The sequence below is a fragment of the Diuraphis noxia genome, unplaced genomic scaffold (genome assembly GCF_037042655.1).
Source record: "Diuraphis noxia isolate RWA-SAM2 unplaced genomic scaffold, SU_Dnox_SAM2 contig0002, whole genome shotgun sequence".
Classification (NCBI taxonomy): domain Eukaryota; kingdom Metazoa; phylum Arthropoda; class Insecta; order Hemiptera; family Aphididae; genus Diuraphis; species Diuraphis noxia.
In genome coordinates, this window is record NW_028301712.1 from 50555134 (window position 1) to 50572204 (window position 17071).

The window sequence follows — 17071 nt, forward strand, 5'->3', positions numbered from 1 at the left end:
ATCGTCTAATAATTTACGTCGATCTTGACGAATCATATTTATTATATTTAGGTATACAAAGTAAATAAAACCGTTATCACTATTCCGGAGCGTCACAATGTCCTTTACAGAGTACACGTACTTACATAACGTACAATAACGTTCGATCGAATAAATTTTTTTAATATCTAACTCATAGATTGAATTCAGAAATACACATATTATTTAAAAAAATAAATGATAAAACAAAAATGTGTAATAATAGCATGTTTACTTGTCCGGGAATAACGCAGATTAATACTAAAAATTCAGCCAAAAAAGATAATAATAGACGTAGCAACCGAGCAAATAAGAAATATATACTTGTCCTCCGGAGAGTACACTATGAATGAACACAGTTCCATAATCATATTTGTCTATAAAGCTTATGGAAATCAAATGTCCTCTATAGAGGACGGGGTGACGGAAAGGGTTAAAACCAATTTACAAATATAGATAGGGAATAATAATTTGTTAGATTGCAATAAGACGGAGACAACGTTCATCCATAGTATATGAGCCTTAGATATGATCTAAGGTTTTTATGTTCTGCTCATATCTAATATAATCAATCAGGTACTGAATAATGACATTTATGTGTGATTTTGTGTTTACCTGTATTTTGGGCGCAGTTAACAATCGCCGGAAATTCATTATACAGTAGTGTGATTAATACATTTTTTTTTTGTTTTTGTTAATAACTAAAAAAAGTAGCTTTCATTATTTGGGAAAACATATTCAAAATAAAATATTTTTTTCGATTCCAGTTAATGTAAATTTATCTCTTACATAGGAATCAAATTGTGTAGGTTGATCAACAGTTTCTAAATTATAAAAATAATTTCCAACTATATATTTTAAAACATGATGATTTATTATAAACTATAGTTTGTTAAGTGTTACATCTAATATTAGTAACAATGGCATTAAACTATATTTTTCTAGTGAAAAAAAGTAAGTAATTATTATTTAGTTGCACTATTCTGCACTAGTATTTTCATAATTTTATTTGCGTATAAAAATAAATACTCGTGATGTGCTTTGAACCAAAAAATATTAAATGATTTGTTGATTTAATTCCACTTTTTAAATATTATATTGCAACACATATACTAACAAGGTCCTTTTCAAGGCTATCATACATGGGCGTACCGTGGAGGTTATTATTGGGGGGCCAAAGTTAATAGTTTGGCCAACTCAAAATATTGATCCAGGACAACTTGTTATTATTATTTTGTCGGAGCCATTTCATCATTAAACTATTAAAGATAAAATGTTTTAATTATTTCAGTAAAATAAAAATTCAAGCTATTATACTAATAGATTATGAAAAAATATCCATTTTAACATTATTCCATTAGGTACAATAAAATAATAAACAATAAAATATATACTAATTTAACATATTAATAGATGACCTCAAGGATCTGTAGGAAGTCTTAATGTTATTAATGCATTTTGTTAATTATTATTGTCTTTAATTTTCAATCTTCATGTATACAACTACAATTATTTACATATTATGATAAAATAATATTTTTTAAAATAGACACAGTAAAATAGTTTCATGGTGAAACAGCAATAGCAAATTGTGTGTACTAAAAAAGGAAAACAAAGTTTATATTATTATTGTTATAAAAATTATTAATTTCCTTATAAATATTTTTCATTATCATCATTATTGATTATTAGTATTCTTCTTTGTTTTAAAGTTACCCATTTTTGAGCCATTTCATTTAATGAAATTTTATCTACCAAATCTTTTTCAGAAGAAAGCAACATAAAATTGTTTAATCTAGAGTCTTTTTGGGTTGTTCTTAAATAGTTTTTGACTATTTTCAATTTGCTGAATGACCTTTCATTGCCAGCAACGGTTACAGGTGCTGTACATGATAAGTGGCATAATAGATTGGCCAACGGCAAAACCGTTTTCAATTCATGAGAAAGTATTGCTAGGTCACTCATAGTGCTTTTATTTTGACATTGATCGTAGAGCACTTCCAGTTCACATTGCACTCTTAATGGATCAATTCCAACATTATTCGGTAAAAATTTTATTGCATCTTGAATAAGAGTTTCCGCCAACAATTCTTTTGAAAATGGTGGTTTAAACATACTGTATAATGGCTTAATATCATTAATATATTTCTCAAGATGATCTTTTTTATTAGACCATTCAATTTATCTAAGACCATTTTAAACTCTTTTCTATAGAATGAGTGAAAGGAAAATTAGAAGAAGCATTACTTCTATTACTGTCCATATTTTTTGTTGCAATTCGACGACGGTGTCGTACAGAAAATTCTTTTTCTGCATCAACATCATATTTTTTCAAAAAAACTACAGCACTTTGGATAAGGTTATCCATATTTTCAGAATCAGAATTTATAATATCTAATGATTTCAGAGTACTTGAAATAAATAAAGTAGCATTTGTTATGTTTAATTCAACCGATTCAAGACATTCAGTTAACAGTTTTAGTTTGTACATAATATTCTTCATGAACATTATAACTCATAAACTACTCGTCCTAAATTCGATTTTTACGTATCATAATTTTTAGAAAAATATTCTGCTTTGGAATATGAAATTAAAAAACTATGTTGCTATTCAAAAAAGTAAAAAACTTAAAAAATATTTAAAAATATATTTTTTTAATAAAAGCGTTGGTTTTTTAACAACCTGAAACTATGTATAACAATATTTTGAAAAAAGTCAATACTTTTATAAATAATAAGTGTTGTTTGATAAACGAATCACCCTGGCCATACAAGGTGCTTTTAAAAATTGAAATGTATGTTTATAATAGTAAAATATTTGTTATAAATTTAAAATTAAAAGAAGCAATTTTTTTTATTATAAAATAATTTACTGTTAATAAATACATTATTTTTTTAAAACTCATCTTAATGAATAAATATAAGTATTCATTTATAGAAAATAATATGTAACATTTGAGTACTAGGTGTCTGAGTAGGTATAAAAATTTTTGGAACAAATCAGTAAAGTACATAATCATAATACATTTTTAAAGATATTTTAACCAAAATATATTATACTATTATATAAGTGGCTACATTAGGTAAGTAGTAGGTACTATCAGATAATTTAATAATAAAATAAGCAAGATAAAACTTACATTTTCTAATAAATTTGATTTCATATTAGAACTTATAGATGCAACAAATGGATTAGCAGGAGCTCCAGGTACTTTTATTTTCACTCGTTTTCCACCATGAAGAGCATTTTCATGTTTTTTTTGAGTCATTATTAAAAATGCTTCCACATGACTCACATTTAACTTTTCTCCTTTTCCCCATATCTAACATTTAAAAGTAGGTATCTAATTAAGTATATAATTTTAAATTCATATTTTTACAATGTCTTATGCCATTTGAATTAAATAAAAATTTAACGAAATAATATAACAATAATTACCTGTTAATGGCTGTTATACAATTGTATTCATCGATCAAAAATCACGCATATTAAATTAGACGATAATATACAAGCATACAGCATAACGTAACCTATAATTTTTGTAAATTATAGTGGTTGCCGCTTGACTGCTGTAGCTGACAAATGACAACTGTACTGATCACAATATTACATACATAATATAAAAATAACAAATTAGATGCCACAGAAGAAATCAAATCAAAAACGTTCGGTTGACTATTTATAGCAACTGATTCGGTACCGCTAACATTGGGATTTATAATCTCCTTCGGCCAAGTCGGCCATCGCCTATCGCTATTGTTATTACCTGTTTCAACCCATATAGGCTCCGTTGAAGTTTGCATACTAACTGTGTTTCATCTTCGTAACCTTTTGGCTGTTTCATATAAATGTCTTCTTCAAGATCTCCATATAAGAATGCTGTTTTAATGTGAAATTGTCCGAGTACTAATTTTCTGGCTGCTGCTTTCGCAAGTATTACTCGAATAGAATCATATTTCAGTACTGGGCTGAACGTTTCTTGAAAATCTATTCCATGAACTTGCGCACATTCCTTTATTACTAACCTTGCTTTGTACCGATCGACATCTCCGTTCGCTTTGTATTTAGTCTTGTATATCCAACCATTATTTATAGGTTTTTTATTTTGAGGCAAGTCCACAAGTGTCCATGTTTTATTTTTATTCAATGACAACATTTCATCGTTCATTGCTGCCTTCCAATCATCTGAATTGTCACCTGTCATAGCGTCTTCGTATGTAACTGGATCATTACATGCTGAAAATAATGCATCTCTATACATTATAGGTTTATTGAGTTTTCCTCTGTCTCTGAGTGTCATTCATGTTTGCTCTTCAGCTCCTATTGGTATCTGTTCATCATCATCCAACTTTTCTTCGTCGTCGTTGTTGTCTTCCTCATCTCCAGCTTCACCTTCCGAATTTATTTCTTCCTCTTCTTCTTTCTTTATGATTTTTACTAATGTAGCTGTAGATGGACTTGTTGACTCTTTGAATATTACATCTCTGCTTATTGAAATTTCTCTTCCATCAAAGCATATACGATATCTTTTGGTTTCTTCTGAGTATCCAACGAATATACCTTTTCTACCCTTTTGATCCCATTTTCTTCGTTTTGCTTTTGGTATATGTGCATATACTTCGCTACCAAAAATTTTCAGATGATTTATATGTGGTGTTTTATTGAACCATAATTCATAAGGCGTTTTTCCTTCTCGATCTGTGCTACCTGTGCGATTTATTGTATACACGACTGTATTCACTGCTTCTGCCCAAAGTGTCTTGGATAGATTTTTGCTATATAACATAGTTCTGGCCGCTTCTACAATTGTTCGCATTGATCTTTCCGCCTTTCCATTTTGCTGGGGTGTGTATGGTACACTCGTCTCATGTTTTATTCCAAATTTATCCAATAAGGCTTTTACTTCAGTATTTTTATATTCCAGACCACAATCACTTCTTAAAGTAATTACTGAAATATTTAACTGATTTTTGACTGTATTTAAAAATTGTTCAAATTTATTTTTAATTTCTGATTTTTGGCTCATAAAATACACATTTATATATTTAGAATAATCGTCCTTGAATATAACAAAATACCGTTTAACTCCAGGTGAATTTTCCTCCATATGGCCACAGACATCACTGTGAATTAATTGACCTGGTTTTGTAGTTTTTGTATTGCTCAGTGTAAATGACTCTCTGTGTTGTTTACCATAAATGCAAGCTTCGTAGAAAAATTTGTTTTTCGTTCCTGTAAATGGAATCCGCATATGTTTCAAGTAGCTCCGAACATATTGGACATTCTGGTGACTCAACATTTCATGCCACTGTAGTAATGTGAGAGTTTTAACTGCAATATTTGCTTGTTCAGCTTCTTGCACTGACTTTGTCTTCAGAGCCATTGAAAACATTTTATTCTCACGAACTCCAATAGCAACTATTTGATTATCCCTTTTAAATGTACATCCATCGCTGTCTGTCATCATTTTTATACCTTTCTCAAGGCACGCTCCATACGAAAACAATTTTACCTTAAGATCAGGTACATGTAAAACGTTTGACAAATGACTGTCAACCCATTTATTACCGATTTTCGCTTGAACATTTATATTCCCTTTGCCAATTGCCATGATATGTTTGCCATCACCAATACGTACTGGTAACTGAACTTCAAATGACTCATAGTTACTGAACTATTTTCTTTTGCTAGTCATGTGATCGCTAGCACCTGAATCCACATACCATTTTTCTGACTCACTGATTTTGATGTCCTTTGATTGTACACCAACCAACGCATTTCCTGAGTTGCTCTTATTTCTTTCTTTTTGTTCTTTTAAAAAAATCCGGCATTCACGTCTCCAATGCCCTGGTTTTTTACAATGATTACACTTGCCTGTTTTTTTTATCATTGTTCCATTGATTTTCAGAATTGCCAATTTTCGTACGTTTTTCTTTATTTGTTCCAAATGATTTCTTTGCCGAAAATGCGCTACTACTTGCAGTATCTCTCTCAGCATCATAACTTTGAGTTTGTCTTGTTTCCTCTACCTTGAGTCTAGATGACAAATTAGACAATGTTTTGACGTTCGTGAACTTAGCGGCACTCATGTAACAGATTTCAATAAAACCTATCCAACAATTTTGTTGGACGTTTGTTGGACATTGTTGGAAAGGTTTTACAATTTGTTGGACCGTCATTAAGAAGTTATAAACATTTTTCCAAAACCGCCGCTAAGTTCACACTAACGGCCAACATTAAATCAAACACATAACAAACTGTACAAAACTGTTCTCCACGGTTTGTTGGACGTTGTTGGAAAGGTCCCGCAATTTGTTGGAACTCTGGTTATTTTATACGAATTTTTGAAAAATGCCCCTCGTCCAACTTTTTTTAAATTTTCCAAAAACAATATAAAACGGTTCTATATGGTGCCACTCAGCCAACCATAAAGTTTATAAATAAAGAACGTTCAATCAATTTTTTATTAATGTTCTATTTTATTATAATATATTGTAATTGGTAATTATTTTATTTTGATTAAGATTTCAAAGATTTTGAATATTTAAAAAATATTAATTTAAATGTTATAGGTAAGTAAGGATTTTATTTATGAAAACTGAATTTTTTTTTAATAATTTTTTAGTATGTGTTAAAAGTAAATTTTTTAATTTATACCTTGTTTGTTTGTATAATATATAATACATTTATTATATATTAATTGTTTCGATTTAAAAAGTTTTAAATATTTTATAAATATTAATTTGAATGTCATAAAAACTTAGAAGAAAAAAGAATATTGTTTTTCATCATTTTTTATTACGTTTTAAACTCATACCTTATTTGTTTGTATAATAAATAACTATATTATATTTTATTTGTTGAAATCTTTTAAACAAAATAATTATCAAAAATAATCAACAGAGTTCCAACAAATGGTGGGACCTTTCCAACAACGTCCAACAAACTATATAGAACCGTTTTAGATGGCTTTTTGAACTTTTAAAAAAAGTTGGCCGAGGGGCATTTTTCAAAAATTTGTATAAAATAAACAGAGTTCCAACAAATGGCGGGACCTTTCCAACAACGTCCAACAAACTGTGGAGAACAGTTTTGGACTGTTTTTGGAACTTTTAAAAAAAGTTGGCCGATGGTGTGAAGTTAGCGGCACTTTTTCAAAAATTCGTATAAAATAAACAGAGTTCCAACAAATTTCGGGACCTTTCCAATAACGTCCAACAAACCGTGGAGAACAGTTTTGTACAGTTTGTTATGTGTTTGATTTAATGTTGGCCGTTAGTGTGAACTCAGCGGCGGTTTTGGAAAAATGTTTATAACTTCTTAATGTCGGTCCAACAAATTGTAAAACCTTTCCAACAATGTCCAACAAACGTCCAACAAAATGGTTGGATAGGTTTTATTGAAATCTGTTACATGAGTGCCGCTAAGTTCACGAACGTAATGTTTTGTCCACATTTGGTATCGAATCCCACGCACTGTAGAAATGTTTATAATTTTCTGGCAAAGTCATTAGTATCTTGGTCATGAGCATTGAGTCGGATACTGGTTCACCTAACTGGTTTAATTTTCTACTAAGACTCTCCAATTTCGAAATACGAATCGCCATATTGTCATCTGGGTCTTTAACATAGCTGTAGAACTTTTGTTGAATCAACGTTACACTCGAGTCCGACTTTTGTTCATATACACTAAGCAACTTGTCCCACATGTCCTTAGACGTGTCACAATTCATTATGTACTGCAGTGGTTGTTCATCCACTGACGTGACTATATACTTTTGAGCCTTGTTGTCCGCTTTTTTATATATTGAATAATCTACACCATACCTTTTTCTTGCATCTTCTTCAGTTTCTGAACTTGATTTTGTAAGAGCAGGTGTTTTCGATTTTCCGGTCACAACATCAAATATATCGGCTGCAGTCATTATGACTTTTATTTGGAATTTCCATGTTTCCCAATTGTCATTACCGGTTAGTTTATTAATTTTTATAGATTCGTTTTCCATAATAACAAATTATCTGTACAATGTCTGTACACTATAAATGTAATAATAACAAACACAATTGCTGCGCTTCACACGATCGATGCACTAACACTGCACTGCACTATACTTCGCGAATTATTATTGCTGTACACTGTCTGTACACAAACACGCGATTCGTAAATCAATAATTATTGTAACAAACATACACGACTTTATTAAAATTACCTTACTATACTGGGCCCATAACCTGTTGAAGTACACCAGATACACAGAAGCTAAAGGTAAATAATAATAAGATCAGATATATGTAATAATATAATAATATGTATAATTGATACGAATAACTATAGTGCTCAGAGGCGTAATATAAAACAACGACTAATCGTCCTACAGGCTACTACATAGAACGAATATGCTAGTAATACAAAATGCCTATTCAGCGTCTGATGTACTACAGTGTAAATTATTTTACTTAAAATCTACATAATATAGGATGTGTTGTTTACATTCAATACAATTTATAGCTTATTTTTCCAATAATAGCCCACATCAAAATCATAATCGTATAGCCGTGAAGGTGCAATTAATTATTAGTTGGCCATTATGTACATTTATTGAGTATTTGAGTTTTTCATAAATGTAAAATGGCCAACTGAAAAGTTAAAAACAAATTATTGGGGAGGGGGGGGGGGGTTTATGACCACTCTCCACCCACTAGGTTCGCCCCTGATATCATAATACCTACATATAACAAAATCCCAGGGATCGAAACCGGTTTATGAAAAACACCAGTTAAAAAATCGTAACTGAAGACGGGTTCCCACGGCGCGTGGCTCGGCGAACTTCGCGCATTGCGGTTTATGTACCGAGCCTACATGTAGGTATACTCGGCATATCACGAGCCTACATTGCCAACAGCATTCCCACGGCGGGTGACTTGGCGAGCCACGAGCTTATTCGAGCCGAAAATAAAACACAAAAAACCGTATACTATGGCTCGCCGAACGCACGCTAATTGGAACGCTGATTAAATGCGTGGCTCGTTTCCTTAGTCGCGGACACATCGGACCGACAATTTTCGGATAGACACGAGCCTGGCCGAGCTATACTGCGCCTAAACGAGCAAGAGCGTTCCCACGGCGCATGTAGTGTACCAAGCCAGCGAATTTGACTCGTTGCTCACCGAGCCACGCGCCGTGGGAACCCGCCTACGGTTTTTAAAAAACCGTTTACAAAACCTAAACCGAAACCATAGAATTGAAAACCGTTCTTGATCCGTTCTTGAAAAAAAGATTAAAAATTAAAACTAATATCGGTTTCTTTGAATTTTATGATGACAATTGCATTATTTATAATGCTAGTTAAATCGAGTATTTACTTACAAAGAAAATAATATAATGTTCGAATTTATCAATAAAACTCTCGATGCTATTAGTTACTCAGTGTTACGATTATTGTTCAATTTATATTTCAAAATATAAATTTATAACTATATTAATTGTTTCAATATTAAAATTACAATTATTGTTATCTTGTTCACCCCAATGCGGCACATCTGTATTGATTTCATTTGTTAGTAATATAGTTTATGAGTTATGATAGAAAAAGTATAAAATAAAATATTTTATTTAAAAATTTAAAAAAAAAAGTTTAAAAATTGTTCACGTGCCTAAAGTTTGTACACACCAAATGTCAAACAGAACATAATAAATATATTAATAATATTGTAATATATCTAATCAATTATACATAGGAATATTATAATTTTTTAAATTTATATAATTTGTTTCTTTAATTTTATACAAGCAACATTTTTTGGCATGCGTGCCGTGGGTTCGCCACCCTTGCACTAGCGTGTCTACTGTCCAGGATGCGTTTAAAACCCACCATATCACTTTTCTATTCAGCTGAATATTAATTTTATCATTTTTATCCATACATAAATATATACCTTGTTCCAACTCAGATAGCCCATTCAATAACTCATGACTAATATTTAATTGAACATAAAAGAAACTTTTCTCACAAACAATCTTCTACGCTTATATTAATCTTCTGTTTAAATTTTAATAATAAAATTAATCTTTAATTCTAAGTTACTAGATTTCCCTTAATGAATACAATTTTCAAGTACATTTATAACTTTATAAACAATTATACTGTATTGCTAATTATTTTAATTTGTAGTAGAACATGGTAACTAGACGAATGGATATTTATATATTTCCAATCTTCTCTTGCTACATTTTTCACACATAATAATTACATATTATTCATAATTAACTTAATATTAGGTCTCATACAACAATAACTGCGTTAATATATAACAGTCCTTTTTTCTTTAGACATTGATTTACATTTGTATACTAATAATATGATATTAATATGATTTTTATAATTTTTACAAAATTTTACATTAGTAATAGTATTATTAGTGTATTTGAAAATATAATTTTAAATAAATATTATGCGGTGGTTTTAGTACCAACTTGTACGTTACACAGAAAAAAAATATACATACAAATAAATAATAATTAATATGCTTATGATCTGCATCTTCCTTTTAATAAACTATGTAATAATATTTCAAATTAAAATTAAATAAAAATGTATACTTTATTTCTTAATAACTATTTAAATGTTGGTCTCCTACCAAAAAATTTGTGTTTAATTTATTGAGAAAATTTCAAATAAATCACTTTGTTTTCATCTTTTATCGTAACATTTGGTTAATATTTCATGTTTCAAAACTATAATTTTTATTTTATTTCAGTTGATTCTAGTACGTATTTTTATTTTATTTTGTTTTTATTGGAAGGTAAAGTGGATCAATACGTCCATTAATTTAAACACAAAAATAAAAAGTTAGTCTTACCACTGTTACTTTATATTACCACACTACTAAGGGGACAAAACCGAGATTAAATATAGTTGGATAGTAATTGTACCGATGATGGTCAATGCTTATTAGATATTTAAAAAAAAAAACATTATAATATTTATAAATAAAATAATAGTAATCGAAAAACTAACCTTTAGGCCATGACGAGAACTTCCTGCCCAAATTCCCGTCTGAACGAACAATCTGGAACAAAGGCTTACAAATATACAATGAGCAAAAACAACACGGTCATGTTACAAATTAGTTAATTAATAGGTAATAAGATCAATTTAACAACAGGCCTAATGGGTCGAACACTCTGGGAATTAAAGAAAGTACATCTCGTTTCGTTGCTGTAGTCTTAATCGTCGAAACATCATAACGAAAGCAATCTTGATCGGGAACCAAAATCACTCCTAATACTGGAACACTTTCTCCATCGTTAAACGAAATTGAACACGACGCTCGATCTTCAATTTCGACCGTGTCTAGTAGTTCGTCGGAGTTGCTTATCCATTTCTTCAACTCCAGACCAAACTGGGCTAGATTATGAACGAGTCTGGACTTGAGAAAAAGTGGTTCTTCCACCGAATCTGCACCCGTTCAAATATCATCCATATATGTCTGCTTTAAAAGTGCTCGGCTAACATCTGGATAATGGTCAACTACCAAAGAAGCTATCTCCTTAATGGCTCTAAGAGCTAGGAACGGAGCACAATTTAATCCGTTATTCACAACATTTTGAATATTATCTACTATATTATTTTCGTCAACTGCGTTTTCGTCGATTTTGACTTCATTATTTTTACCCATAATAGGCATAATATCACCAAAATCTTCGTTATTTGTTAAAAAGTCTGACAATAAAAAGAAACCATAAGTATTAAAATTGAAAATTGTATGAAATAAAATATTACAGAATGTAGTAAAATATATCATAATTTAGTATAAAACATAAATTACCTTCAAGTAATTTTAAATCCTCATGACAATAATTATTTCCCAAATCATCGTCGTTAGCAAATTCCACAATGTCGGAGTCATCTCCGTTTTCAAGTAAATTTAAAATTTAATCGTCTAATAATTTACGTCGATCTTGACGAATCATATTTATTATATTTAGGTATACAAAGTAAATAAAACCGTTATCACTATTCCGGAGCGTCACAATGTCCTTTACAGAGTACACGTACTTACATAACGTACAATAACGTTCGATCGAATAAATTTTTTTAATATCTAACTCATAGATTGAATTCAGAAATACACATATTATTTAAAAAAATAAATGATAAAACAAAAATGTGTAATAATAGCATGTTTACTTGTCCGGGAATAACGCAGATTAATACTAAAAATTCAGCCAAAAAAGATAATAATAGACGTAGCAACCGAGCAAATAAGAAATATATACTTGTCCTCCGGAGAGTACACTATGAATGAACACAGTTCCATAATCATATTTGTCTATAAAGCTTATGGAAATCAAATGTCCTCTATAGAGGACGGGGTGACGGAAAGGGTTAAAACCAATTTACAAAATAGATAGGGAATAATAATTTGTTAGATTGCAATAAGACGGAGACAACGTTCATCCATAGTATATGAGCCTTAGATATGATCTAAGGTTTTTATGTTCTGCTCATATCTAATATAATCAATCAGGTACTGAATAATGACATTTATGTGTGATTTTGTGTTTACCTGTATTTTGGGCGCAGTTAACAATCGCCGGAAATTCATTATACAGTAGTGTGATTAATACATTTTTTTTTTGTTTTTGTTAATAACTAAAAAAAGTAGCTTTCATTATTTGGGAAGACATATTCAAAATAAAATATTTTTTTCGATTCCAGTTAATGTAAATTTATCTCTTACATAGGAATCAAATTGTGTAGGTTGATCAACAGTTTCTAAATTATAAAAATAATTTCCAACTATATATTTTAAAACATGATGATTTATTATAAACTATAGTTTGTTAAGTGTTACATCTAATATTAGTAACAATGGCATTAAACTATATTTTTCTAGTGAAAAAAAGTAAGTAATTATTATTTAGTTGCACTATTCTGCACTAGTATTTTCATAATTTTATTTGCGTATAAAAATAAATACTCGTGATGTGCTTTGAACCAAAAAATATTAAATGATTTGTTGATTTAATTCCACTTTTTAAATATTATATTGCAACACATATACTAACAAGGTCCTTTTCAAGGCTATCATACATGGGCGTACCGTGGAGGTTATTATTGGGGGGCCAAAGTTAATAGTTTGGCCAACTCAAAATATTGATCCAGGACAACTTGTTATTATTATTTTGTCGGAGCCATTTCATCATTAAACTATTAAAGATAAAATGTTTTAATTATTTCAGTAAAATAAAAATTCAAGCTATTATACTAATAGATTATGAAAAAATATCCATTTTAACATTATTCCATTAGGTACAATAAAATAATAAACAATAAAATATATACTAATTTAACATATTAATAGATGACCTCAAGGATCTGTAGGAAGTCTTAATGTTATTAATGCATTTTGTTAATTATTATTGTCTTTAATTTTCAATCTTCATGTATACAACTACAATTATTTACATATTATGATAAAATAATATTTTTTAAAATAGACACAGTAAAATAGTTTCATGGTGAAACAGCAATAGCAAATTGTGTGTACTAAAAAAGGAAAACAAAGTTTATATTATTATTGTTATAAAAATTATTAATTTCCTTATAAATATTTTTCATTATCATCATTATTGATTATTAGTATTCTTCTTTGTTTTAAAGTTACCCATTTTTGAGCCATTTCATTTAATGAAATTTTATCTACCAAATCTTTTTCAGAAGAAAGCAACATAAAATTGTTTAATCTAGAGTCTTTTTGGGTTGTTCTTAAATAGTTTTTGACTATTTTCAATTTGCTGAATGACCTTTCATTGCCAGCAACGGTTACAGGTGCTGTACATGATAAGCGGCATAATAGATTGGCCAACGGCAAAACCGTTTTCAATTCATGAGAAACTATTGCTAGGTCACTCATAGTGCTTTTATTTTGACATTGATCGTAGAGCACTTCCAGTTCACATTGCACTCTTAATGGATCAATTCCAACATTATTCAGTAAAAATTTTATTGCATCTTGAATAAGAGTTTCCGCCAACAATTCTTTTGAAAATGGTGGTTTAAACATACTGTATAATGGCTTAATATCATTAATATATTTCTCAAGATGATCTTTTTTATTAGACCATTCAATTTATCTAAGACCATTTTAAACTCTTTTCTATAGAATGAGTGAAAGGAAAATTAGAAGAAGCATTACTTCTATTACTGTCCATATTTTTTGTTGCAATTCGACGACGGTGTCGTACAGAAAATTCTTTTTCTGCATCAACATCATATTTTTTCAAAAAAACTACAGCACTTTGGATAAGGTTATCCATATTTTCAGAATCAGAATTTATAATATCTAATGATTTCAGAGTACTTGAAATAAATAAAGTAGCATTTGTTATGTTTAATTCAACCGATTCAAGACATTCAGTTAACAGTTTTAGTTTGTATATAATTTCCAACTATATATTTTAAAACATGATGATTTATTATAAACTATAATTTATTAAGTGTTACATCTAATATTAGTAACAATGGCATTAAACTATATTTTTCTAGTGAAAAAAAGTAAGTAATTATTATTTAGTTGCACTATTCTGCACTAGTATTTTCATAATTTTATTTGCGTATAAAATTAATACTCGTGATGTTCTTTGAACCAAAAAATATTAAATAATTTGTTGATTAAATTCCACTTTTTAAATATTATATTGCATCACATATACTAACAAGGTCCTTTTCAAGGCTATCATAATACCTACATATAACAAAATCCCAGGGATCGAAACCGGTTTATGAAAAACACCAGTTAAAAAATCGTAACTGAAAGCGGGTTCCCACGGTGCGTGGCTCGGCGAACTTCGCGCATTGCGGTTTATTTACCGAGCCTACATGTAGGTATACTCGGCATATCACGAGCCTACATTGCCAACAGCATTCCCACGGCGGGTTTTTTTTCACACATAATAATTACATATTATTCATAATTAACTTAATATTAGGTCTCATACAACAATAACTGCGTTAATATATAACAGTCCTTTTTTCTTTAGACATTGATTTACATTTGTATACTAATAATATGATATTAATATGATTTTTATAATTTTTACAAAATTTTACATTAGTAATAGTATTATTAGTGTATTTGAAAATATAATTTTAAATAAATATTATGCGGTGGTTTTAGTACCAACTTGTACGTTACACAGAAAAAAAATATACATACAAATAAATAATAATTAATATGCTTATGATCTGCATCTTCCTTTTAATAAACTATGTAATAATATTTCAAATTAAAATTAAATAAAAATGTATACTTTATTTCTTAATAACTATTTAAATGTTGGTCTCCTACCAAAAAATTTGTGTTTAATTTATTGAGAAAATTTCAAATAAATCACTTTGTTTTCATCTTTTATCGTAACATTTAGTTAATATTTCGTGTTTAAAAACTATAATTTTAATTTTATTTCAGATTATGCTAGTATGTATTTTTTATTTTATTTTATTTTTTATTGGAAGGTAAAGTGGATCAATACGTCCATTATTTTAAACTTAAAAATAAAAAGTTAGTCTTACCACTGTTACTTTTATATTACCACAATACTAAGGAAACAAAACCGAGATTAAATATTGTTGGATAGTAATTGTGCCGATGATGGTCAATGCTTCTTTAATATGGAAAATACAGGGCTTAAGCTCGTTTTAGGGTCAGTTCAATATGGGAAAATTCCAATGCTGTAAAAAGGTTCCAGACTACCCAAATTATCAAAAAGAACTAACTAGAGAATAGTATATTTACATTCATGATGCGTGTATGTGCCTGACAAAAGGGGAGGGCAATCGAATAACCGATTGCTGAGAAACGAGACAAAGGTTAGTTTAGTTACACGTCGGAAGGGACGGGTGCCGGTGTTGGAGTTTATGGGGAAATAGGAAAATGCAGGTTAATGTTGTGGGAGGGGGTCTCTGTGGTGGAATCGATTTGGTGCAATGACCACAGAGCTCACAAAAAACACCAGGACAGTACTTTAAACTAACTTAATTGTAAGTAGGACTGCTCTCCTGGTAGGCCCTCAGATGATCGACACGAAAAACTGGACGACCTGGGTGGCCTCTCACACCACTCGTTTGAGTGGCTGGCGGACTTACGCAAGACAGTTGTCACCAAATCCGATATCGGATAAGTTCTCGCCAGTAGTTTGTGACTATTAGTTTTTCACTGACAAACAAATTGTTGGTATATACATCCACGCTGGATGGACATTAGTGCAGGAATAATATAGAAGACTAAGAATTTACTCACGATTTTGTGGTCGGTAAGTTTATTGTTGAATGATCGCACAATGCGATTCAAAAAATAAAGTAGTACAAAATAATCAACGTAAATAGGTTGCGCACGATGTGACTTAATAAAACACAATATTTTAAATAATAATAATAATTTACGACAGACAAAAAAATTGTTCGCTAGAATAGCGAGAGAACGATATACATGCGAACAACAACAAAAACAAAGGGCGTTTGCCACACAAAGAAAAACTTTAATCATAACATAATGTGGTGATATGAAGAAAATGATAATAATGAGGCAACGGGCCGACCAATAATCATTCACAAAGCACACAAAAACAAATAGACTAAATACACGCCATTACAATTATAATAATTTAAATGATTAAATGACGGAGTGGTGTGTAATTACGAACGAAAGATTTCGCTGGCGTGCAGATAGCGTCCTGCGTTAAGCTTAATTTCTTGGAGCGATAACAGTTGTTAATATTTCATGTTTAAAAACTATAATTTTTATTTTATTTCAGCTGATTCTAGTACGTATTTTTTATTTTATTTTATTTTTATTGGAAGGTAAAGTGGATCAATACGTCCATTAATTTAAACTCAAAAATAAAAAGTTAGTCTTACCACTGTTACTTTATATTACCACACTATTAAGGGGACAAAACCAAGGTTAAATATAGTTGGATAGTAATTGTGCCGATGATGGTCAATGCTTATTAAATATGGACAATACAGAGCTTAAGCTCGTCTTAGGG

General features: G+C 30.0%; 1 protein-coding gene across 1 annotated transcript; it reads right to left on the reverse strand.

Annotated features, from left to right (window-relative positions):
• Window positions 1-7448: 7448 nt before the first annotated feature.
• On the reverse strand, window positions 7449-7943 carry LOC149058616 (uncharacterized). The gene has a single exon (XM_089218419.1). It carries the CDS (start codon window positions 7941-7943, stop codon window positions 7449-7451), a length of 495 nt encoding a protein of 164 aa, XP_089074545.1.
• Between the last annotated feature and the right edge of the window lie 9128 nt (window positions 7944-17071).

Bases quoted from the DNA above. Each gene is read 5' to 3' on its own strand.
- LOC149058616 (XM_089218419.1), bottom strand. From the start codon at position 7,943: ATGACTGCAGCCGATATATTTGATGTTGTGACCGGAAAATCGAAAACA.